Genomic DNA, 25,200 nt, shown 5'->3' with positions numbered 1-25,200 from the left:
GACGTAATTTCTCCAACAGCAACTTCAGGGATGGATATAAGACCATCATCTGCTGTGGAAAATATCATATCAAGATCCTCCATCTCAGACTGTGTTTTCTCCAAATCTTGTTTCTCTGGTGTATCATTTGAATGAAGCGGTTTCCTCCTGGGTTTCGGCTTAGGCTTTTCTTTCTCATCAGGAAGAAGGGATCCTATTGGAAGAAGATGATTTCGATGTAACGTCCTTCTCCTTCCCTCACCATCTTCCCTCTGTACAACGAACACCGGGATATCCTTGTTCGGCTGTGAAAGGATGAGGTATGGAAACTCTTCCCATCGATCTGCAAGTTTATGCTTACCATTGAAAGCCAATGTCTTGACTAAGACACGATCACCTTCCTCTAAAGTTGCACCCCTAACCTTCAGGTCATAGCCAGTCTTTTGTCGCTGTTGAGCTAACTTCGATGCTTTTGATGCCAATTCACAGGAATGTTTAATTTTCTCTTTTAAAGATTTGACATATGTCAGCAGCGAGTCATCACCCCTGTTCAATTCAATTCCAAAGGAAAGATCAATGGGCAATTGGGGCTTTCGTCCGAACATTAAAAAGAATGGTGAATATCCAGTTGAATCATGCCTGATGCAGTTATAGGCATGAACTAGAGGTCCAAGATATGTTTTCCAGTCCTTTTTCTGATCAGGATTAAGAGTCCCAAGCATATCAAGCAATGTACGATTAAATCTCTCGCACATGCCATTACCCATTGGATGGTACGGGGTAGTTCTTGATTTGTCCATTCCCAAAATTATGCAAAGTTCTTTCAACAAACGACTTTCAAAGTTTGCCCCCTGATCACTATGTATTCGTAGGGGAATACCATGGTGTATCACAAAGTTGTTGTAGAAGGCCTCTGCTGTAGTCTTTGCTGTCATATTTCTAGTAGGTATAGCTTGCGCGTACCTGGTGAAATGATCAGTGATTATTAAAATATGTTGATAACCTCCATGTGAGGTTTCCAAAGTAAGGAAGTCCATACAAATTAACTCCAGGGGTTGAGTGGTGGTGATATTAATAAGCGGAGCACGAGCATTAGCTAATGGTTTCCGCCTTACACACCGGTTACAGTTTTTAATCCATTTCTCAACATCAGCTGACATGCCTGGCCAATAGAACCTATCATGAAGAAGTGACAAAGTCCTGTCACGACCAGGATGCCCAACATCGTTGTGTAAACCACGAAGAACATCGTGTACATATTTAGATGGCAAAACAAGTTGATGTCGAACCTGACCATCGATCTTCACCTGACGATGCAAAATACCTCTTACAAAAACAAAACTATCAAAAGCTCTGAAAAAGGAATTATTCACTGGGGTAGAAGTAAAATCTTGTCGACGAGGTTTCTTCTTCCTTCGTACAAGCTCCATCCATGGATGCAAGATTGTATCAGCAGCTTGGGCTTTCCTCCAGTCTCTGTCAGACATTCCACTGATGTTCTGTCCTTCACCCAGAACAGAATCGACCACTTCTGCAGAAGTGCACAAAGCTTCTACAAAAGGCTGAGCATACAAAACACCACATACAGCTCTAACTGTATCTGCTGGTATTTCTGTATGTTCTAATAAACCAGGTAGTCTGGATAAAGAATCAGCATCAGCGTTATTTAAGCCAGGTCGGTAAAAGATGTTGAAATCGTATGCTGCAAGTGCTGCTAGCCATCGGTGACCCGTGGCATCCAACTTCGCCGATGTGAGTACATATGTCAGTGGGTTGTTATCTGTCAGTACAGTAAACTTGTTTCCATACAGGTATTCATGATATTTCTCACTTATAGCCCATTTTAGAGCAAGAAATTCCAACCGATGAGCAGAATAATTGGCTTCAGACTTGTTGAGACTTCTACTGGCATAGCTAATGACACGCTTCATCCCGTCATTTTCTTGATAAAGCACAGCACCAAGACCATGTGAGCTTGCATCAATGTGCAATTCAAACGGTTTACTGTAATCAGGATACCTGAGAATGGGTGGTATACGTCGCTGCTTAAAAGGTGTTTCATCTTCTAACTCAATTCGATGGTGTATCGCTGTGGTATGACCTACATCTAGATCACCTGTTGAGAAAATATCTGAAAAAGATGAAATGACCTGTTTTCCTTGTTCTAATTCTTCTGGTAATAAACAACAATCTCCAAAATTCAACAAATCTAAAACAGAAACCTCCTTTGAAGTTGTTGTCTCTTTCATCTCAGGAATATCTTCAATTTCAACAGCTTGTATTTCACAAAGAATGGCACGTGAGGGAACTGATATTGCACGAGTTGTCACATTAGAACTGTGAATGTCTAACTCAAACAATTTCCTTTTATTGTCATACTGGTAGCTAAATAAACTTGGAGCGATGTCGAAGTCATCAGGAATAACAGAACCCTTGGTTGGTGCAGTCATAGCCCAAGTACATCTATAAGGAAGAGGTTTATCAACAACACCACGTAGCGTGATTTCACTGTTGGCAGGAATCACCACTCTGTTACATTCTGCACTCTTCACCTTACCAAGAATAAAATGGTTTCTCTCCAATTCCTTTTGCTGTAATGTTAAACATCTAAAAGACAGATACCAAGGGGTATGGAGATTAGCTTTTTGTAGAAATCTGTTACCATATGTTTTCTTGCACTGGTTCATAAAATGAGAGAGAATGTTAGTACCAAGAAGTACTGGGACAGAAAAATTGTACTGACTATTTGGTACAACTAACAAACTGCCAAGCAAAGGAGAGGAAATACTCCCTGTCCCCGATTTGAGAGGTGTATCAGAAAAATGTTTGTTATAAAAACCTTCAGAAATTGTTGAAACTGTAGAACCAGCATCTAACAGAGCTTTAGTAGAAATACCATTGACAAGTATAGAAGTTTCATTTGGTTCACCAACCATCTCTGTTATTTGCTGGTTTTGAAAAATGGGCTTGTCTCCATGTGTACCTATGGTTTGCCCCTCGTCATAGGCGGTCTCCAGTTTAAAGGTTTACCCGTCAAGTGGGGGTAATTTAACCCTACATCCCTTCTTTATGTGCCCTGGCTGACCACAACGAAAACAGACCGGTTCATTACTCTGAAAAGAAAATGATGCAGAATTCCACTTTGGAACAGATTTGATATCCGCCTGATGCCTTGTTTTGGACTCATTGACTGTCTGACGCTGCTTCAGAGAACTCAACTCTGCTGACATCTGCTTGAGTATACCTCTAATTTCCTGAATATCGGAATTCTCTTGAGAGACCGCAGCCTTTCCAGGAATAGTCAACTTTCCCTTTGATTCACTTCTTTTCTTTCTCTGTTGTAATTCTTCTTCTACTTGTCTTATAACTTTAATAAAATCTTCAAAAGTGTCATCCTTTTCAAACTTGTGTCCTGATAAATCTTTTAGTTCAGGTCGGAGCCCTGTCCAAAACATATTACGTAACATTGCTTCAGTTTCATATTGGTTCACTTTCCCTGTAGCAACAGCCTTGCACAAAATATCTTCAAGCCGGCATGCCCAATCAGCTACACTTTCATCGTCACTTTGTTTAGCTGTGTAAAAGGTAGCCATAATAGCATGACCCACTTTTACTTCTCCAAAAACACTATCAAGTTTCTCTATTAGTCTTTCAATAGGCGCATTTTTATCTATATGCCTTGCAACGCGAGTAGCGTTACCGCGAAGCGAACGCCTAATAGCTTCAGACAGGACAGATGTACCATGAATGTTAGTCAAACATTCCAATTCATGTTTCCACTGATCAAAATCAACATCACCTTTCCCGTCACCTGAGAAGAAAGGAAGCCGAGGTGGCTGTGTTAAAGTCAATGACGAAGGCAGAGTAGACTGTAAAGGCGAATATTTGGTAGCTCCTTCATCTTCCTTTTTGACAGCTCCTTTAGTAAACTGAGTCATCCAGCTAACCAAATCTTCAGGAGTATCAGCCTTAGGCTGGACATGTAACTGTCTAAATGAAGAAATTAACTGCAACTCTTCTGCACTTAATTCTGGTATTTCAGGATCAGACATGGTTGAAGGTAAGTATATACTGTAATACTATGTTTATAAGTCACAGACGATATTAAGGTAAGAATATAACAACTACACACAAAGGCAAGTTCAAAATACTAAATGTTTCCCTTGAACTACAAACAAGACAATTTAGCTAATACAGGAACATCTCTAAAATTGAAACAATAAATATTTAAAACATCATTCAATTCACAATGTTACAAACCTGAAAAATAATTTGAATAAACATCTTGTGTATTTTATTGATGTTCAGGAATATTGCAGAAATAAGTCATAAATCCTGGAAAGGAAAGCATTTAAGTTACTAATAATTTGTAACTACATGTGTGCAATATGTTAGTTTTGTATAAAGAAACATGTGCAGGTAAGTCAAAACTAAGTAAAAGTAGGATTTAGATCTGAGTAGGGAAATACTTTTAAAACCCCCCCAAAAACCCCAATGCATGGCTATTTGTATTCACTAGTTAAACCATAACATATAATTTTTGTTTCCAAAATGATGGAACTATGACATAATAATATAGGTACAACCTGACAAATATCTAAGATTACATCAAAGTTCAAGTCACATTATTGACAATAGCCAACACATGATAATAAAAAAATCTTCAAAAAACAAATACAAGGTATTCAACTTCAGGTATTGGTTCTTTCTATCACAGGTAAGTGAAAACAGTTGAAATAAGTAAATTAAATGAAATAATTAAATAGATTCACACAGTTGAAGGTACTCAATTCAAAATTTGTATCGTTACATCACATTTTCTGTAATCCGGATCACAAAGGAAACAACTTGAAGAAAAATATGTCCACAGAAGAAAAATAAAAATAATAAAATAAATAAATCTGTTTGTTATTTGTTTTCTGAGGAATAAATGTGTGGGTTTTTTTTTTTTTTTTTAACTCATTGTCTTGACATTATACATAATATGACCATTTCTCATCACATTATTTTGGTTATGAGTTAAAATGTCCACGTGGAATTAAAAAAAATACAAAAACAAAACCACACACACACAAATAAAATCAGAGAAGCTCACGAAACATCTGATGACGTCATATACTAGAGAGGAAGTCCATAAGTGGAGTTATTAACACTGTCGTCGATACATGCACCGTCTGCCATCCATTTGTCGTGTGTCCATCCTTTATTTTGTCTGTCAGTCCCTACGTCGGCTCCAAATGTAGCAGTATCAGATTTTTCACATTTCTCAAACACAGAAAGGAAAACAGCTACGGGTGGGTCCAGACAATTTATTCGATGTCACACAAAATGAAGACAAGGAAAAACACCCTACAAGCACAATAAAAACAATAAATATCACATCATAGAATACATATAGAATTCATGTATGTGACCAAGTAAAATACTTTACGTATACATATAACATTTATATCACAATTTAAGTAAATGTATATCTTTTAATCATATTCATCTCATCATAAAAATAATGTAAATTGAATCATCCTGCTTTAAATCCTAAGTATTTAATGCCAAACTATAAAACATTTGATAACGTAAAGCAAATACATATAATAAGTACACTTGATGAACATGACAAATACAACTGGTCATATACCACAATTATACATGAAAAACTGATATTTGATAAACATAATACATAAAAACTCATACCAGGTAGATGACACCTGGGTGTAAGATAAACTGGGTTCTCCAGCACACATAAAGAGAACAGGACAATCTACAATTCAAATACAAGACATATAAAAGAAACTATTGACAATCACATATCGTTAAACACGATGAACTAAAACACATACACATACAAATACACATACACAATTAACATGACATTCAGATTGTTGTTTTTCTTTAAGCCAGCTATCTTGAACAAATATTAATTCAATGTAATTTAATCTATATACCCAATATAAATACTCATTACTTTATACATTCATAAAGTAATTAAACAATAACTAGCCACAGTACTTTCTAAGGGTGTTAACTAACAATGCATGTATACAAAACATACATATATTAAATAAAACAAAATACAGACTAACTTTCAAATAATATCCACTTTCAAATAATACTTGCAGTTCCACCTTTAAAAATGAAATCTGGCCTGACAATACAATCTTAGCAGGAGATATAAACCTGAACACTAGAGACAAGTTGTTTTATTCCCTGATGGGCTTGGGAGAGGAGTTTGAGAACAATAGTTAACATGCAAGGCAAGTAACGTGCGTTAGTACAGTGTAAGCTGAAAGAAACGATTACCACAATTACAAGTTACCAGCCTATTCTGCAAATAAAACATTAAATACAAATCCTAACTAAAACAAATACCACATACTTCCACACCAATATTATAGTACTTTAAAAAAAAACCTATTTAATTATCCCCTGCCCTGTGTATGTAAGTATCGTATATTAATATACTGTTTCAAATTACTTAATACACATAATTTTATATTGTATATGAGGAACTTTCTCTTTTTCCCCCCTCCAATGCAAGCTCGTTTCACCTATTATTCTTGACCCTCAGATCATTTAAAAATGCGTATGTATGTATGTGTGTATGTATGTATGTATGTATATGTATGTATATGAATACGGTTGTGCAGTATATGACCAGAAATGTAATGAATATAACTCCCATACATATCACATATTGTTTATATACACAATCATGTTATAATTTTATTATTGTTGTATATTGTAAGACGATGATTCAAGGCACCCCAACCTTGACATTGCCAGAGATCTGGGGGTAACGAAGGTTTAGAAAAAAACAGAAAACCCCCAACTCCAGTCTAAATCTGAACAGGATAATAATTGGGCAACTCATATCAAACAATCATTGTGTTCCATGAGCTTTTCTGATTTGTGGTTAAAACAGGATTCATTAGCAAATGCTATATTACGGAAGAGAATTATAGATCAGTGCAAGCAAACTATTACAGGCATGTTACAAACATCTACTAAATGTTCTTATCTTTATAAATTCTTAGCAAAGGATATGACTTTACAGAACTACCTTATAAAATCTATTCCAGATTTGTATAAAAGGTGCATCACAAGAATTCGATTGTTTTAACATAGCTTAGCTGAAAATTAACATGAAAACCAAGGTCGCAGCAGGGCTAGTTGAAGGAAAATCTTACTGGCCCTTCTCAAATTCAACTAGCCCTCTAATTATCACATTGGAGTTTAACTGCACAGGAAAAATTAAAACTATAGTGGGTCTTTTTTTTTTTTTTTTGAATAATAACCGTTTGCGTTAAAGAAAACCGATGAATTGACGTTTAACTTCATAATGAATAAAGTAAAAATTGATATAAAAATATGTTGTTAAGTTTTAATCCCATACCAACTCAAATAAAAACCAAATGAATTGAAAAAGAAATCCAGTATAAATAAACGTTTCTTTACAAAGTACCATTAAATTAAACATATCAAATCTCATTTTCAATACAGAGTAAAAGATAATGCAGTAGGACTGCGCGTGCTTTAGTAAACTAGTCTGGGAGTGGCAGTCCTCTTTGTGGCGATGCAAGAGGGATGGAATAAACCTTGTGGTGATACATGAGGTGTGAAATTTCCAAATGATTTCCTCGGGAGTTGCTGTTCTCCTAGATAGAGATCCATGGAATCATCAAATGTTTTGCGAAATACCCATTCGACTCTGCTTTGTGCAGATATACGGCCCTGGTCATGTATTACGGTTGTGTCATTCAGATTACCGTGGATGTTTCATCAATTACCTCAAAACGTGTATCACAAAAAAGATGTAACCTATGCAGTTTGATCGTAATTTGTAAAGAATTTTTGTTTTAATTTACACTGCACTTTTACCCCCCAATAAAATGTTATTTGAGACGGTATGGGTTTAAAACTTAATAAAATTAATATGTTTTTATATATGAATTTTGTCTTTATTCATTATGTTGGCGCTGTCAAAATATAGAACATGTTCTATGTCTTCTGCTGCCAGCTCTGTAGTTCGTGCCAACATAGACGCGGTGTGTTTTATCACATTCGATTCACTATCAGTGTGTACCATACTCGCCAGACACTAAACTTCTTAGTCGCCCTTAGCCAATAAAGGTCGCTACGGGCGACCGGGCGACTGCTAATTTTCAACCCTGCAATAGCCGATGACTGTGAAAGTGTGCCCTTGCTACTAATGGAAAAATGTAGCTTATGATCTTGAGCTCTCAACTTATTATCTCAAGCACTCAACATATTAACAATCATCAACGGCAGTTCTCTTTTTGGCTGTACATTATTGATACAGAAGTCGAGAGCTAAAGATAATAGACAGGTTTAGATTGATTACGTGTACGTGTACGTGTGACGTCACATTACAAGTATCCGCAATGAACTTGTAGAAACACTGTTTAGAAACGACGTTGTCTGTACGCGTACGTGTATGAAAACAACGTTATGATTGGACTGGCTTTCTTGATAATGATCAATTAACATTTGAAAGATATTCACTATTCTAATATGGACGAAACCGAATTACTTCTCTGTGAAGATGATGATTATTTCCGTTATCATAATTTACTGTCATCAAAAAAGGAATACGATTTGCTATGCAGGAAAGATTTTTGTTTAAACTCTTTATCAAATTCTGAATGTTGGTCTATGTTTCGTTTTGAAAGAACCGATATCCCAAATTTGACAAATCTACTAAACATTCCTGAAAAATTAATATGCAACAAAAAATGGCACAGTTGTCCCTGGTATTGAAGCCCTGTGCATTCTGCTTCGGCGCCTGGCGTACCCGAGTAGACTTTATGATATATGTCCAATTTTTGGAAGACCAATAGCCGAACTTTCAAATATATTCAACACCGTTTTGGATACCATTTATGACAACAAAAAAACCTGTTATCCACCTTGAATCAGGAATGGTTATCGCCCGGTCAGATTAAAATATTTGCTGCTGCTGTATCCCGCTGTGGGGCTCCCCTTGATAAATGCTGGGGATTTGTTGATGGAACTGTTAGACCGATTTGTCGTCCACATGAACATCAAAAGCTTTGTTACAATGGTCATAAAAGGGTACGTGGTCTGAAGTTTCAAAGTGTTACCACACCCAGTGACATGATAGCAAACCTCTATGGTCCGATAGAAGGAAAACGACACGATGCAGGAATGCTACGGTTGAGTGAATTACTGCCACAACTGGAAGAACATATGACACTTGAAATAGAAGTATACAGCATTTATGGTGACCCGGCGTATCCTCTAAGGCCTCACTTCGATAAGGGGCCAACTTAAGCGCAGAAGAACTCCAATTCAACAAAGTTATGTCAGAGGTTCGTGTTTCTGTCGAGTGGACATTTGACAAAATCATTTCTCAGTTTGCTTTCTTGGATTACAAAAAAATCTTAAACTCTACCTTCAACCAGTGGGGAAGTATTACATAACAGCAGCTCTGTTAACCAACTGCCATACCTGCTTATATGGCAGTGAAACAACGACATTCTTTGGAGTTAACCCGCCAACACTTGAGTGATATCTTGGACTTTAAACTACATTACAACCCATTTACGAAGGTCTATACCATAAATTTTAACATTTGGTAATAATAAAATAGAAAGAATTGTAATGTTTGTCAATCATAATTTATTACCTTCTAGTTTTATTTATTTATTAAAATGTAATGAAATATTCAAATTCATTTCTTCAGTTGTTTTATCAGTTCCATCATCAACATAGACTTATTTCTCAACTTCTAATTTTTGTAACCGTTCCTGTCGTTCCAACTGGAATTTTGTTCTACTCAGTTTCAACTCCTCTCTTCTAATTTCCAGTTCCTCCTGTTTCAATTCCTTTTTTGTTGTACTTTTTTCCTTTAGAAACATTAAAACATCAGTATTAACATTTCTCTTTTTAGTGGGAGTGAAATCCTCTCTGTCATTGTCTTCATCTGCAATTATATAAACTAATCAATTACAGAAAAAATAAAATGAAATAAAATGTGTGTATGTAAATAAATAAATAAATAAATATATATATATATATATATATATATATATATATATATATATATATATATATATATATATATATACAGTAGAATTTCATTGGCTCGAACGCCCAACGGTCGAACCTACCGGTATTCTCGAACCAAGAACAAAGTCCCGATTTTTCTCTCTATTAAACCCTTTTATTTTGGTGCTGATTGGTCGAATACCCCTAGGGTCGAACAGAAGCTTTCTCTCGAACCGATTTATTGGTCCGAACTGTAAAATTAAACATATTTAGCTCGAACAGCTAAGTCTATGCAAAGAAATATATATATATATATATAAAACATTTATGTGGGAATTTTTCATCGACCTGGATGCAGCCTAGTGGTAGAAAAATAGCCATGGTTGTGGATAATTGTCCCGCCCACCTTAAACTGAAAGGTCTGAAAGTTATTGAGCTGATCGTTTTGGCACCTAACACAACCAGTCAAACACAGCCCATGGACCAAGGCGTGATAAACAATCTGAAAAGCCACTACAAACAACTTGCTATCATGAAGCAGACAGAAACACAGACATGCTAATTACGGTACTGGATGCAATGTATTTGATGCAGGTGACACACAAAACAATAGCCAATTGTTTTCGTCACACCAAGTTTGTTCCCAGCTCTAACGACGACACGACTGTGAATGAAGTTTTATATATTCTCTATTATATAAATTTGTCAGTCGTATTTGTTTATTAACGCTGATAAATATATATCTTATCAAGCATTTGTCGGCGACTTCGTTACTCATGAGTCAATCGGATCATCTTGCCCAAGCCGGTTTTATGGAAATATGCGAAGTTGTCCGATTGCTTTTTGTGTTACAGAAGCACCCGATAACGGCCGAATGCATGGTTCGAACAGATTTTGATGCACCGACAGTGTTCGAGCCAATGAGATTCTACTATATATATATATATATATATATATATATATATATATATATACAGTCAAACCTGTATATAACGGCCACCCAAGGGACCTAACAAAAGTGGCCGTTATAGAGAGGTGACCCTTATATACAAGTTCAAAATTAGAACCCATATATTAAAGAATATCACAACTGTCATAAAAAAGATGTCGCATTTTTAAACCATTCCCACACTAGCTTGTTTATGTCAACATTGCCTGTTGCTTTCTTCTGCCTTTTTCTTTCGGCTGAAACATTATTGTCAAAATCGGCCAGAACATCAGCTTTCCTTTTTAAAATAGACTTAATCTGAAAACGTCCTACACCAAAATGATCGGCGATCTTTCGCGCACTTAAATTGCCTTTCTCAGATTTGTTAATAACGTCGATTCTCTGTTCTAACGTTAAAGTACGATTTTTCGGTGGCATTTTGCATGCAAACGTATTCGTTGATATATTTCACAAACGCTAACATTGACTTGCAGAAGATATTTTGTGTAATTGAAGGTTATTACCCATGTGACATGTTTGACTCATTTGTTTGTTTTATGTCACCGCTAATCCTTCAGTGGAGTATGACCGTTGATTACAGCTGAATAAGATCAGGAGTCGCTTAAATAATCCGAACACGGGACATCTGCAATGACCGCCGCCTTCAACAATTCATGTTTATTTAACAGTCATGACTGGCTAGACACAATGAAACACCTAACATAATACCTTATTTGTTTAGTTTCTCGAGACTCAATAGAGTGACCATACATACAGATTACATTATGTACAGCCAATGGGAAGTCGTCTACTATTCAGTGAGGATGCTGAGAACCAATCGAATTACCCCACCAGTAACGGAAGTTACTGAGTGTCCGTTTGTTTTTCAATTACGATCAGAGAATTACAATGGAACTTTACTTTGACAGAAAATAAACCCAAAGCTTTTACATGACATGGCCATATAAACACATTTAATTTATAATTTTTAAGATGACTGAAAAAGTAAAGACATAACCAGCGTCAAAACATAAAGCAAAAAACGTCTTTACGACGATCATCTTGTGACCGTTATAGCAAGTTCAACCTGTGATTTTGGGTGGAAAATAGTGACCGCTGGCCGTTATGGACAGGTGACCGTTATGTACAGGTCAAATAAAGAAGGAAATGCATTGGGGGGGATTTATAGTAGCCGTTATAGGCAGGTGACCGTTATGTACAGGTGACCGTTAGACCAAGTTCGACTGTATATATATATATATATATATATATATATATATATATACACACATATACACGGGCGCGTGCGCAGGGGGGCGGGGGGTTTGTTTGTGGGGCGAACCCCCCCCCCCCCCCCCCTCCCGCGAAAACAATCTCGACTTTTAATGTAATTTCTTTCCAAAAAAATGTGGTCAGAAAGCAGCTCGGCTAGCCAGCAGAAAACACCTCAGAATAGCCCTAGAAGGGGTAAATTTTTCAAATTTTCCAGTCATAATTGAAAAATACCGGCCTCGGTGGCGTCGTGGCAGGCCATCGGTCTACAGGCTGGTAGGTACTGGGTTCGGATCCCAGTCGAGGCATGGAATTTTTAATCCAGATACCGACTCCAAACCCTGAGTGAGTGCTCCGCAAGGCTCACTGGGTAGGTGCAAACCACTTGCACCGACCAGTGATCCATAACTGGTTCAACAAAGGCCATGGTTTGTGCTATCCTGCCTGTGGGGAGCGCAAATAAAAGATCCCTTGCTGCTAATCGGAAGAGTAGCCCATGTAGTGGCGACAGCGGGTTTCCTCTTAGAATCTGTGTGGTCCTTAACCATATGTCTGACGCCATATAACCGTAAATAAAATGTGTTGAGTGCGTCGTTAAATAAAACATTTCTTTCTTAATTGAAAAATATACAGACACTCAATAATAGAACCCCATAACTAATGTATATATAATATATCGTTATATGTTAATATATAAAACATGTTTATTTTGGACCTGCATGTAAGGGTCACCAGTATATAATGATCCGTTTCGTCAGGTCCCCTGGGTGACTATTATATATAAAGAAAAAACGTGTTTGATTTAACGACGCACCAAACATATCTTATTTATGGTTATACTGACATCGGACACATGGTTAAGGACCACACAGATCAAGAGAGGAAACCCGCTGCTGCCTACAAATGGGCTACTCTTTCTGTTTAGCAGCAAGGGATCTTTTATATGCACTATCCCACAAACAGGATAGCACACACCACTGTCTTTGTGACCCACCGCACCCTGAGCGGACATCTACCACTGAGCTACATCCCGCTCCCCATTATATATAGGTCATAATACCTTTCTTCAATTTCAAATTTTCTAAAGCTCTCTTTCTTATTTCCTTGGCCTTTATCTCTTGTGTGTTGCTCTGTTCCCTGTTTTCTTCTTGCACCCTTATTTCCTCCTCCATCAATTCAGTCATTTCCTGTAAGAGCATTTGTTTCTCATCGTAGTCCTCAACCACACCAGAACTGAAATAAACATTTTTGAAATAATGAAATGAAAAAAGAATCATGTGTAAGAAAAGTATCTAAAATCAGTAGTAGAATTATTTTTTTTATACAGGTGTAGGTTTTTGTTTGGTTGTTTTTTAATTTTTACTAAGTGAACTTAGAATAAAAATACATGTTGAAAATATAATGATCACATAGCAACGTTTTTCTTTTGGGGCACACCTTACCTGCATACCATAGGACACGTTTTATCAATATATTTTGATATAATATAAACAACAACAACAACAACAACAAAAGAAACCCAACCGTTTTTATTATACCATATTAAGTAGAATATGACATATATATATATCTACTTTAAACTGGATTATGCATTTCTTAAATTTGAAACGTCAAAGCAGGAGGGGCAGGAGTAGTGATCTTCACAAATAAAAACTCAAAGGACTCAATGGGTAGCTATAAGGCCACTACACCTCATTTCATTAACTCTCAATATAAAGTGTGACTACTGCTTTTATGTATTATGATTTGATCAACCGCATAAGATATATAATTACCTTTTCACTGACACATTCTCTTTCTGTTTAAATTTTTCAACAAGGAGATCTGTCCTTTCTCTGCCATCAATTACAAATTCTCCTGTTGATAAAATTGCTGCAATTGTCCCCCACGTTGGAGCAAAAACCCCCACGTTGGAGCAAAAACGACCACTCACAAGTAATAATTTTCTTTTCTTTGGGACTACGTAATTGGTCAATTTTGTTATTTTAGTCTACTTAATCAAGGGTTTTACAGAATTATTTACAGTAATAAAGCATGACGGCTGATAATGTCCATTAACAGTGTAGGGGCGGCAGGTTATCTTACAATACTCTTTGATCTTAAAAAAAACCTGGCAAGTATTTTTGTATATGTGTCTAGACAGTGGTAATCACTTACCTTGACTAGATACCATGCAATATACACCTGTCAATAAGGAATCACATGTGCAAACCACGGAAAGAAAGGATGAATTAAGTAAGAAAACAATCCGATTATCATTTCAGTACTTGAGTTAAGGTATGGCCGAAACATAATACAGTTATTTCGACACTTTGACAGTGGTGGTTTATTTTGTATTGAAAAATAATATATACATATTGCTGCCTTACTGAGATGGATATTATTACAGAATATTGCGATGCATCCGCAAAAATCAGGTACGTTTGTTTCTAAGACTAATTCCTGACGTGACACGTTAAGTAATACGCAACCACCGGCTCGCCAGAGGACGTATTCACTAGGATGGTACAAAATGGCTGCGCCCGTAATATATAATAGCCGTCACATTTAACCATTTTATTAATTATAAGATTATACTTGTTAATAGTAAGCAATAATGTACATTATATATCGTTGAATATGCATACCAGTCCAAAAGCCTTTCTTTAGCATTCCTTTATATTAAGCAGTAAGCGAACTTGTTGATCTATTTCAACATTTAAAAAAAGGGGCAAAAATGCTGTAATAAACTCTGAATTGTGTACTAGAATAAATATATTTTATGGCTATAACATCACGTTTTTTTTCCGTTTTGAAATGAAAGTTCAACATTAAAATTTTATATTGAAATTAATTTCCTGCACACTTCGTCCTGCTCCGTCTTGCTCCAGTTACAGTCACCTGCGCTGACCTAGCGTGCTCTGATTAACACGTCAAATATATACATGTATTTACATTACCCCACGGCTGCTAGGTGATGTTAGTATATCAGTACTCATTATAACCTACATCTCTCTTTCTGTCTCTGTTTCTGTTTTTATATTACAATTTCTACGTGATACTGACTTTTATTCTAAATTTTAATTTTTTCTATCTGTGATATTTGTATTTTTGCACAGTTCTTTACACTGTTTTAAATTAACTGTTGAATTTTGTGGTGTGGTTCATCAATTACTCTTTGCGTTTACCATAAATAGACACCCATTAGCCGATGTATTTTTCGCGGTCCGACGAAAGACCGAAAAGGACCGAAATGAATCGAAAGGACCGAAATTACACCGAAAGGGACCGAAAAGGACCGAAATGGATCGAAGAAACACTGAAATGGACCATTTTTTCCCCCATAAGTTGGAATATCCCCTTCTTCAAGTCTTCTAATATCGTTTGTTAAACAAAAATACTATATATACATGTATATTGGTGTTTCCCCCAGACTGGTGAGAGGGGCAGGGTGCTGGAATATAGGGGCAGAATTCTCAAACACGAATTTCAATAAAATATAAAAAACGCGTGTATTTTGTCATTTATATTTCATGTAAATTATCACCTCAACATTAAAAGTATAACGATGCCTAATTACAAAAACACGTGTGCCAGGAATGAGCCGGATAGTCTTAAAGCTGAGTCAGTGTCGAGCAGAAAAAAGAAGTGTTTTAACGGCAGGATGGCACCAGTCAGTTGAGGCAGTGGTCGAGAAGTAAAGGGGCAGCAGGGTGGTCCATGTTTGTGGGAGAGAGAGAGAGAGAGAGAGAGAGAGAGAGAGAGAGAGAGAGAGAGAGAGAGAGAGAGAGAGAGAGAGAGAGAGAGAGAGAGAGAGAGAGAGAGAGAGAGAGAGAGAGAGAGAGAGAGATTGTGACGGAACATGCTCTTAATTTTGTTTTCGCCCGTGGCGATATTAATTGTGTTAGAGGGCCGTGTGCAGTTCCAATATGTACTTAGCCCAGGTGGGCACCTTGTTACGTAATACCTTCGCGCGACCGTGCATCCCAATATGCACTTAGCCCAAGTGCGGAGGCCATGTGGCCAGTAGTTACGTAATAACTCCGGTAGTGCTGTTTATGACCAGGGGATTGCTCGCGGAATGGCGACAGCCAGTCTGGCGATCTAAGAAAAATATGCCGGCGTGGTCTCTGTGGAAATATCACTTGATAGGGGGAGGGCCGCGATGTACCCCTAGGCGATATTCGGTTTTATGATAAATAGCTAGGGTTTTAGAGATATCGGGGAGAAACATATTGGAAGGCTTCCAGGGAACGTTCGCCCGTTTGGACTTGGTAAGTATCATTTCTGCTCGGTTGTATAACCTTGATGTGATTGATATTTTAATACTGTATTATACCAATATTGTTTAGACGGTGCTGCCGGTCATCTGACGCAGTATACTGTAGGCTCACTGTTCTATATAATTATTAAGGCTTAGCCAGTCATCCTAGAGGACCTAGGTAAACTGTAGGTTATTGTCTTTATTGTGATAGGTACCAGTATTAAGTCTGTATTACAAGGTTATTAGTAAGGGTTAATTAAAAATTAACCAGTTAGGAATATAGTTGTAATTTCTTTATTAATTAAGTTCTCCTGGAAGCGTTTCTCAATTATCACACGTGTGGGTGTTGTGTCACGGTGAAGTGATTAGCATATTGTGTAAACTAGACACCTAGAGATTAACTAATTAAGTGATCAGTTCTGGGTTGTTATTATTTGTTGTTGTTAATTAACTACTGCGGCAGTACATTTGTCAGCGTAGGTTAATACAGATTCCAAAGTGTATTGTGTTTTTGTTGTGTTTTCTAGTGAACTAAACGTGCTATAATAATATATACTTTATATAAGATCTTATCTCTGATCATACCTAGACGAGCCAGCGGGTATAACTGCCTGTTACAGAGAGATCTAATAGATATACAGTTAGGAGAGATATTTGGACAATCGTGTTTCATTCAGTTACGGGTATTATAGGAACCCCGTGACAGGAGTCAAAATTGGGGCGCTCGTCCCGGATCTGAAACGGGACATGCATATTTTAAAAAAGTATTGTTTGTAAATGGGGGCCTTATAAATTATTTTTACAAATTAACTAGAAGTAGCAACGTTGTTCACTAGAAAATTAATTAATTATAAGTGCGTCATATCTAAACATGGATAAGAATTTGCTGGATAGGCATACGCTCAGTGTAGTGGAGATTAAGCGAGCACGTAAGGCCGAGTTAGTTGAAATCGCAAGTGACGGGAAATTGATTTAACATCAGCTAAAACCTTAGGTGATATAAAGACAATTATTATCCAGGAAGTTTTTGGTGATAGGCCTGTTATGGAAGACAGTGAGATTGTTCCAGAGATAGAGATAAATGAGTTAAGTGTGGAACAACAATTAGCTTTTAAAAAGCTTGAGTACGAAAAAGAAGAACGTGCATTAGATAGAGAGAGAGAGAGAGAGAGAGAGAGAGAGAGAGAGAGAGAGAGAGAGAGAGAGAGAGAGAGAGAGAGAGAGAGAGAGAGAGAGAGAGAGAGAGAGAGAGAGAGAGAGAGAGAGAGAGAGAAGATAGAGATAGAGATAGATAGAGAGAGAGAGAGAGAGAGAGAGAGAGAGAGATAGAGATAGAGAGAGATAGAGATAGAGAAAAAGAAGATAGAGATAGAGAGAGAGAGAGATAGAGAGGAGAGAAGAGAGAGAGAGAGAGAGAGAGAGAGAGAGAGAGAGAGAGAGAGAGAGAGAGAGAGAGAGAGAGAGAGAGAGAGAGAGAGAGAGAGAGAGAGAGAGAGAGAGAGAGAGAGAGAGAGAGAGAGAGAGATAGGGATAGAGAATTCCAGTTAGCAAAATTAAAAGTGGAACATGAGTTAAAGTTGAATACTGAAGAAGTTAGACGGGAGGCCGGAAATGGGTTTAACATGTCGGAGGCTTATAGATCAGTGCCTGTATTTGATGACCAGAAGATATGTTCTTCCAACTTTTTGAACGGGCCGCTAAGCAGCTAAATTGGCCGCAGTCTAAGTGGACATTGTTAGCCGTGTCTAAGTTTAAGGGGAAGGCTAGTGTAGCTTATAATTCAATGAGTGATGAGCGAGCAAGTCAGTACGACCTAGTTAAGGCGGCAGTGTTGAGGGCGTATGAATTACGACCTGAGGATTATCGTTTACGGTATAGCGAGTTGAGAAAAACGCAGGGTCAGTCTTATAGTGAGTTTGTGGCTAAGAAGGCAGGGATGTTTGATAAATGGGTGGTGTCTCATCAGGTAGAGTCATATACCGAGTTACGGGAGTTGTTGATCTTACAGGACATTAAAATGGATTACCAGTTAGCTTACGTATTCATTTAGAGGATCGTGATGTCAAAAAGATAGAGGAGGCAGGCATAGTGGCATATGATTACGTGTTAATACACAAAGCTCAGGCAGTACAGGGTAGCTCTTTACAACAGGGTGATAAGAAGAAATTTCAGCCAGGTTTTTCCCGGGAAAGTAACTATCGGGGAGTCTTCTAGTTGGTCAGCTAGTCAGGCAAGGAATGTACCTGGTGGGTAAAGTAAGGATAAACCTGCATTATCAGCCAATGCACGAACTTTTCGTCCACATTGCAGTTACTGTAAAAAGGATAACCATCTTGTCGGGGACTGTTTTAAAAGGAAACGCGATAATGCGCAAGTGGTCGGTTTAGTGAGGTCAGCTCCGTTAGCGAGAGAGTTAATGGTTAGTCCCATGGCAGAGAAAGTAAACCGTATGTGTCCACTGGTATGGTTTGTGATGTGAAACAAGAATTGAGTCCTAAGGCAATATCAATCTATCGAGATACCGGCTGCAGTCAGTCACTGATCACGTCGGAGTGTTTAGCTGGTATAGAGAATTCAGATACAGGACGTAGTTTGGCTTTAACCTCGGTTACTGGAGAAAAAAATGGTTGTCCGGTTACATAACGTTTTCTTGTGTTCGAAGTTTGTGACGGGTCCAGTCATTATGGGTGTTGTAAAGGACTTGCCTGTTGAAAACATAGGAGTTTTGTTGGGTAATGATTTGACTAGTCAGTGTTGTCAGCCGAAATGTGACCAATTGTTAATTAAAGACAGCCCTGTACCAATAGAAGAGTGTGATGTTGATGAGATTAGATATCCTGCGTGTGTAATGACTAGGGCTATGGCCAGAAGGGTAACACGAGACCCAGAGGATATTTGTGATTTGTCTGATACGTGTGTGAGCCATGAAATTGGAGTGGATGAGGTTATCAGTAAAATGGTAGATAAGTCAACTGAGGAATTAAATGTGGTGGAACCTGTTGACCTCCCGCAAAGGGTAAATGAACCAGTTATGTTTGATAGAGGGGACTTACCTTGTAATAGACAAGAGTTAATCCTAGAGCAGGGGGCTGATCCAAATTTGTTGGCAGCTCGCACTACATTGTTAACTGAGAGAGTATTAATGAATAAGAGAGTTAGAGATAGGAGGTTGCCGGCGACCCAACTAGCTAGGAAGCAACTGAGCCATGCTCAGAGCAAAATAAAATCAGTGTTTGATAGGAAGACTAGGAGTCGGGAATTTAAACCAGGGGATAAGGTGCTGCTGTACCTTCCCATTAAACGGGGTTCATTGCAGAACAGGTATTTCTGGCCCTATGTTGTGCACAAACGGGTTAATGAGACAGGGTATGTGATAAACACTCCTGATAGGGTTAGGAAAAGTAGGTATTGTCACATCAATTTGCTAAACGGTTATTCTGACAGACTGCCGATAGTTCCAGAGTTACCGGTCCAAATTGAGAGTCACTCAATTTCCTGTGATGACGTCAAGACTGCAGAGATCAAATTAACCAACAGCCAGATTCTAGCAGACTTGAACCCCCAGCGAGAAAGGTTGACTACGTTGATACAAGACAATGTTTCCATTTGTCAGGACCTTCCAACGGTTACCAATACCTTAAGCCAGGATGTGCGCTTGGAACCCAACGCTACACCGATTCGACAGCATGCCTATCGGAGAAAACCTGGAAAACGTGCGACACTGAACAAGAAGAAAACGAAGTTCCAGTGGTCAGATGAATGCGAGAAGTCATTCAACCGTCTCAAGCAGATGCGCTCCTCGTCTCCCGTGATGGCAGCACCAGACTACCGAGTGCCTTTCAAGCTGGCTGTGGATGCCAGTGACGTGGGAGCTGGAGCTGTGCTGTCCAGGAAGACGAAAATGGACTGGACCATCCTGTAAGTTTCTTCTCCAAAAAGTTTGACAAACACCAGGTGAACTATTCCACTATAGAGAAGGAAGCTTTTGCCATGGTACAAGCTCTGAAGCATTTTCAGATCTACGTGAAATCGGCAGTGCATCAAGTGGTGGTCTTTACTGATCATAATCCGCTCACTTTCATTCACAGAATGAAAGCCACCAACCAGAGTTTTGAGATGGAGTCTTCTTCTGCAGGAATTCCCAATTACCATTGAACATATCAAGGGCACTTCTAATGTAATCGCTGATGCCCTGTCCCGAAGTTGAACGTTATGATAATGTGTTGACATTCTTGATTTCTGTTTTGTTTTTATATATTTTATTTGTATACCAGGGACTCAGAGACTCAGTGTGATTACTGATAGTCACCTTATTATTACATGTGTTATAAATGCCCGGATGCGTCGATTAACGCACCTTTTGTTTAAATGTAGTATATTTCCCTGTTCCTAGAGTAGAGGAAATATCCTTTTCGAGGTGGGGGTGTGTGATGGAACATGCTCTTAATTTTGTTTTCGCCTATGGCGATATTAATTGTGTTAGAGGGCCGTGTGCAGTTCCAATATGCACTTAGCCCAGGTGGGCACCTTGTTACGTAATACCTTCGCGCGACCGTGCATCCCAATATGCACTTAGCCCAGGGGCGGAGGCCATGTGGGCAGTAGTTACGTAATAACTCCGGTAGTGCTGTTTATGACCAGGGGATTGCTCGCGGAATGGCGACAGATAGTCTGGCGATCTAAGAAAAATATGCCATCGTTGTCGCTGTGGAAATATCACTTGACAGGGGGAGGGCCGCGATGTATCCCCAGGCGATATTCGGTTTTATGATAAATAGCTAGGGTTTTAGAGATATCGGGGACAAACATATTGGAAGGCTTCCAGGGAACGTTCGTCCGTTTGGACTTGATAAATATCACTTCTGCTCGGTTGTATAACCTTGATGTGATTGATGTGACTTTAAATATTTTAATACTGTATTATACCAATATTATTTAATACAACAGTGCTTAAATATGATGGTTATGCCAGTGGGCCCTATCACAAACTGTTCATGTAGTGTAGCCAGAATTTATATCACAGATGGCCATGACAAAAAGGGATTCCTGACATAATTTGACATTTTTAGTGATGTGTTTTTTCTCGAAGATATTTTAGCAATATCACATGTTCCTGTCTGTGCATTGATTGTATGTGTTTGTCTGCGTGAATCTTTGTATTAATGCCTTGCTTTTTCCGTCTGTCAAATACACAAAATACACGTTTTACATACATGGAAATTAAAAATGTTGGGCTTCAACATATGTCCTACCAATACCTATTGGGACATCTTGGGCAGTTGGAACATTTTAGGCTTCAACACATGTTCTACCAATACCCAAATTCATGTTTATTGTGTGCATTTATTGTGTGCGTGCATGTCACTTACAGGTGTCAAACGTCTGAAATATGCAATCTAAGATATACAATGTTAATTGTTTGCATACTATTAATGTACTAAAGTACAGTAATTGCATAGTATGGAATTACACTTCTGGGTAAACGTTAAGCTGTACTATCAACTCCGTTATGATTTTTAGTCTCATTTCAATGCTATTTTGGACCATTTCAGTTATTTACGGTCTGTTTCTGTCCCATTTCGGTCCGTTTAGGTCCCACATCGGTCCATTTCGGTCAGTTTAGGTGTTTCGTCGGTCCATTTTGGTCCCTTTCGGTGTTTCGTTGGACCCTATTTTTTGTGCTGGGGTGCCGTGAAACATCTATTCTATTGTATTCTATTATCTTTCTGCCTCTCTCTTTCTGATACCTCTCCCTCCCTCCCTTCCTCCCCCCTCTCTCTCGCTCTCTCTCTCTCGCACACACACACGGACACATGTACGGACACACAGACACACACACACACACACACACACACACACACACACGGACACACACGGACACACACACACACACACACACACACACACACACGGACACACACGGACACACACAATCACACAGTGCAAGGGTTTAAGATTACGGGTTTAAGACGCCAAAAATAGCAATATATGCCAATATATTTATTATTTTAATATTTATAGTTTCTGATGCAAATATGATATTCTGTATTATTTTCACAGCCAAACTAAAACAAATAAATGAAGACGGCTACAGGTACTATTCACTAATCCTTATTATCACAGTTATCTCTGTAATAAAGCTTCCTTCTTCCATGACGTCTTCTTTTCTTCATGTTTGTCTTGGGGGGGGGGGGGGGGGGGGGGGGGGGGGGTTATTATGATAGATGCACCGAACACCGTGTAATATAATTTAAACTGCATTAATATAAATCGTATTCTATGAGCTCAACACCACACTGTAAATGTTAAAAAACAGGCAAGTACTGTAAAGTGCATGCACTATTAATTTGGATATGAGTCTGCATATTTCGGGGTATAGGGTATATTTCTCCGGGTGTTCTGATACATCAGAAACCAACGTAGCAAGACATTCCTTGTCAAGAACTTGCTGACACAACTTGTTTTTAGTTAATGGAAAGATAATTTGACATCTATTCAAGTCATCCATTGACTAATGATTATTTCACTATGTATACTCCTGTGCAATCGAAAGTCGTATGCCATAGTCTGATGTGCCAAAAGAAGCAGTTTTAGAAATAAAGAGAATTTGTTGCTGAGGATAATGTCTTCATGTAGGTTTGCAATGGCCGAGGATTGTGTCTTACTATAGGCTTGCACTGGCATCTGATGCATTGCAGTATTGCCTGAGAGATTACATCCTGAGCGAGTTCTCTGCTATGCTCGCCAAAGATGTTATGAATGGTGTCTTATAAACTACGTTGCTTGAAACCACACCTTTTCCTCAACGATAATTGGTTAGATACCTTCTGCAGAGATTGTAGAAAAATGTAAGTCCGTGAACAGTGACAGTCCAACATTTGTATTAACTCATTCGTGCTTGCTAGTCAGTGCTTGTATATAATATAGGAAAAATATCCGCCCGGTCCCCCCTCCCTCATCAATATAAAGAGGGATATTTTGATGGGGCTTATATAAAAAAGAGGGGCATGTTTTTTGGGGGGTTATATAAAGATTAAAAAAAAAAAAAAAAGTTAATTAATTAAAAAGAAAACAAAAAAAACAAGTATTCTACATATGCACTTCCTACATTGAACTTGTGACATACCTACAATTTCAACATGTTATCACATATATGACATACATTACATTCATCACAAACTCATATACATCAATAATTATAACACTTACCTGAACCTTGGTATCAGCAAGGATCGAACAATTCCTGAGGAAGAAATGGTAGGAAAAGTGAGAAAAACGTCTTCTGAAACGATTTTAGATTACTATAGTTATTGTGAAATTTGTTCTTCCGCTGTTGAAAGGGACGGTTCCAATATCATCGGTGGAAAAGGGTGAACAGTGGAGATAGATGAGGCTAAATTCGGGAAGCGAAAATACAATCGTGGCAGACAGTGGGTTTTCCGGGGAAATCTGCAGGGAAACAAGAGACGTTGTTTGGTTCCTGTTGATGAAAGAGATGCTCATACACTGCTGCCAATCATCCAAAAGCATATAAAACCAAAAACCAAAATCATATATGACTGTTGGAAAGCTTACAATAGAATTGAGGAACTACCCGAACATTACAGCCACGAAACTGTCAACCATTCAGAAAATTTTGTTGGTAAACACATATTATTTTTATAGACCGTAATTATAATTATTTATTTTTAAAATGTTATTTAATTTTTTTTAATTTGAATATTTACAAAAGAAAAATTATGATTAAATATATTTTTCAGACCCAACTACTTAGGCTTGTACCAACTTGATTGAGAATAGGTGGTGGTGCATAAAACGCCAGTTACCCAGCACTCATAGCACCAGAGGAAATTTAGGTTTACATCTGTGTGAATACATGTGGAGAAGTAAATTCAAGAAAGAAGATGTATTCGGAGAATTGTTAAAAGCCATCGCTAAAGACTACACATTTTAATGGTAAGTGTGTTTTTAGAATATAGTATTTTTATAATAGCGATATTGCAAATGGCTGACTTGTTGATGTTCCCACACTCGACAGAAATTGTTTTTATATTATTGTAAGTACAAAATTATGTCAAATATTTCTTATTATCAAAAGTTTATTAAATGAAATAGTCATAAATGTTTTCAAATTAAAATATGTTAAAAATAAAAATGATAAAGGGGATGGGGACCGGGCGGATATTATACCCTGTTGAATGACTGATAGCACGTTGCATTTTGGTCTCTCCTTGGAATCTTCCTCTAGATAGAACTATTATACTTTGGAGTGTTTCTGATCTTTTACTAACCAATTAGCAGCTTCGTTTTGATTGAGGGACAACTAGTCATTTCCCTCTGGAACAGAATAATGTGTGCCTCTGGGTAGTTCCCGTAAATGATCGGAGCCCATCTCTGACTTAGGAACAGCGTCTCTACTTGTGACAACAGAAGTACAAAGGACCATCACAACGTTCGAAATGGGCAATTTGCTATTGAACTCATGTTTTTCACACTTAGTCAAATACTACTTCCTGGTAGAATGCATATAGCGTTAACGACCAGAGGAAGGTTTGGAACAGGTTAACAGCCATATCGTTCAACAGTACTTTCATATAATTAGCTTGTATCAATTTCACCTTCGCCGTGCCATGTTCATACATAGTCACTTCATTAGGAATTATTAGAGAAAATCCAATACCCAGGGGGCAAGTTTAAATTCAGTAAGTATTATTATTCAAAACACATCAAAGTACATCTCTATCCAGAGAGG

At 37.9% G+C, this 25,200-nt stretch overlaps 1 protein-coding gene across 1 annotated transcript; it reads right to left on the bottom strand.

Annotated features, from left to right (window-relative positions):
* Positions 1–9,643: 9,643 nt before the first annotated feature.
* Positions 9,644–24,894, bottom strand: LOC121383778 (calponin homology domain-containing protein DDB_G0272472-like). The gene is made up of 4 exons (XM_041513874.1): positions 24,807–24,894; positions 23,658–23,691; positions 13,266–13,438; positions 9,644–9,940 (listed from the first exon to the last, which is right to left on the bottom strand). Exons 1-4 carry the CDS (start codon positions 24,892–24,894, stop codon positions 9,732–9,734), a joined length of 504 nt encoding a protein of 167 aa, XP_041369808.1. The 3' UTR covers positions 9,644–9,731.
* Positions 24,895–25,200: the final 306 nt, after the last annotated feature.

This window comes from Gigantopelta aegis, chromosome 10, assembly GCF_016097555.1.
Source record: "Gigantopelta aegis isolate Gae_Host chromosome 10, Gae_host_genome, whole genome shotgun sequence".
Taxonomy (NCBI): Eukaryota; Metazoa; Mollusca; class Gastropoda; order Neomphalida; family Peltospiridae; genus Gigantopelta; species Gigantopelta aegis.
The sequence above is the reverse complement of the archived record's forward strand: the minus strand, read 5'-3'. Positions and strand labels throughout refer to the sequence as shown.

Excerpts from the sequence above, each read along its gene's own strand:
- LOC121383778 (XM_041513874.1), bottom strand. The coding sequence starts at position 24,894 with ATGGTCCTTTGTACTTCTGTTGTCACAAGTAGAGACGCTGTTCCTAAG. Across the intron at positions 23,692-24,806 it reads TTTACGGGAACTACCCAGAG|GAATTGTTCGATCCTTGCTG; the intron begins GCACACATTATT and ends TTTCTTCCTCAG. Across the intron at positions 9,941-13,265 it reads AAATTTGAAATTGAAGAAAG|ATGAAGACAATGACAGAGAG; the intron begins GTATTATGACCT and ends ATATAATTGCAG.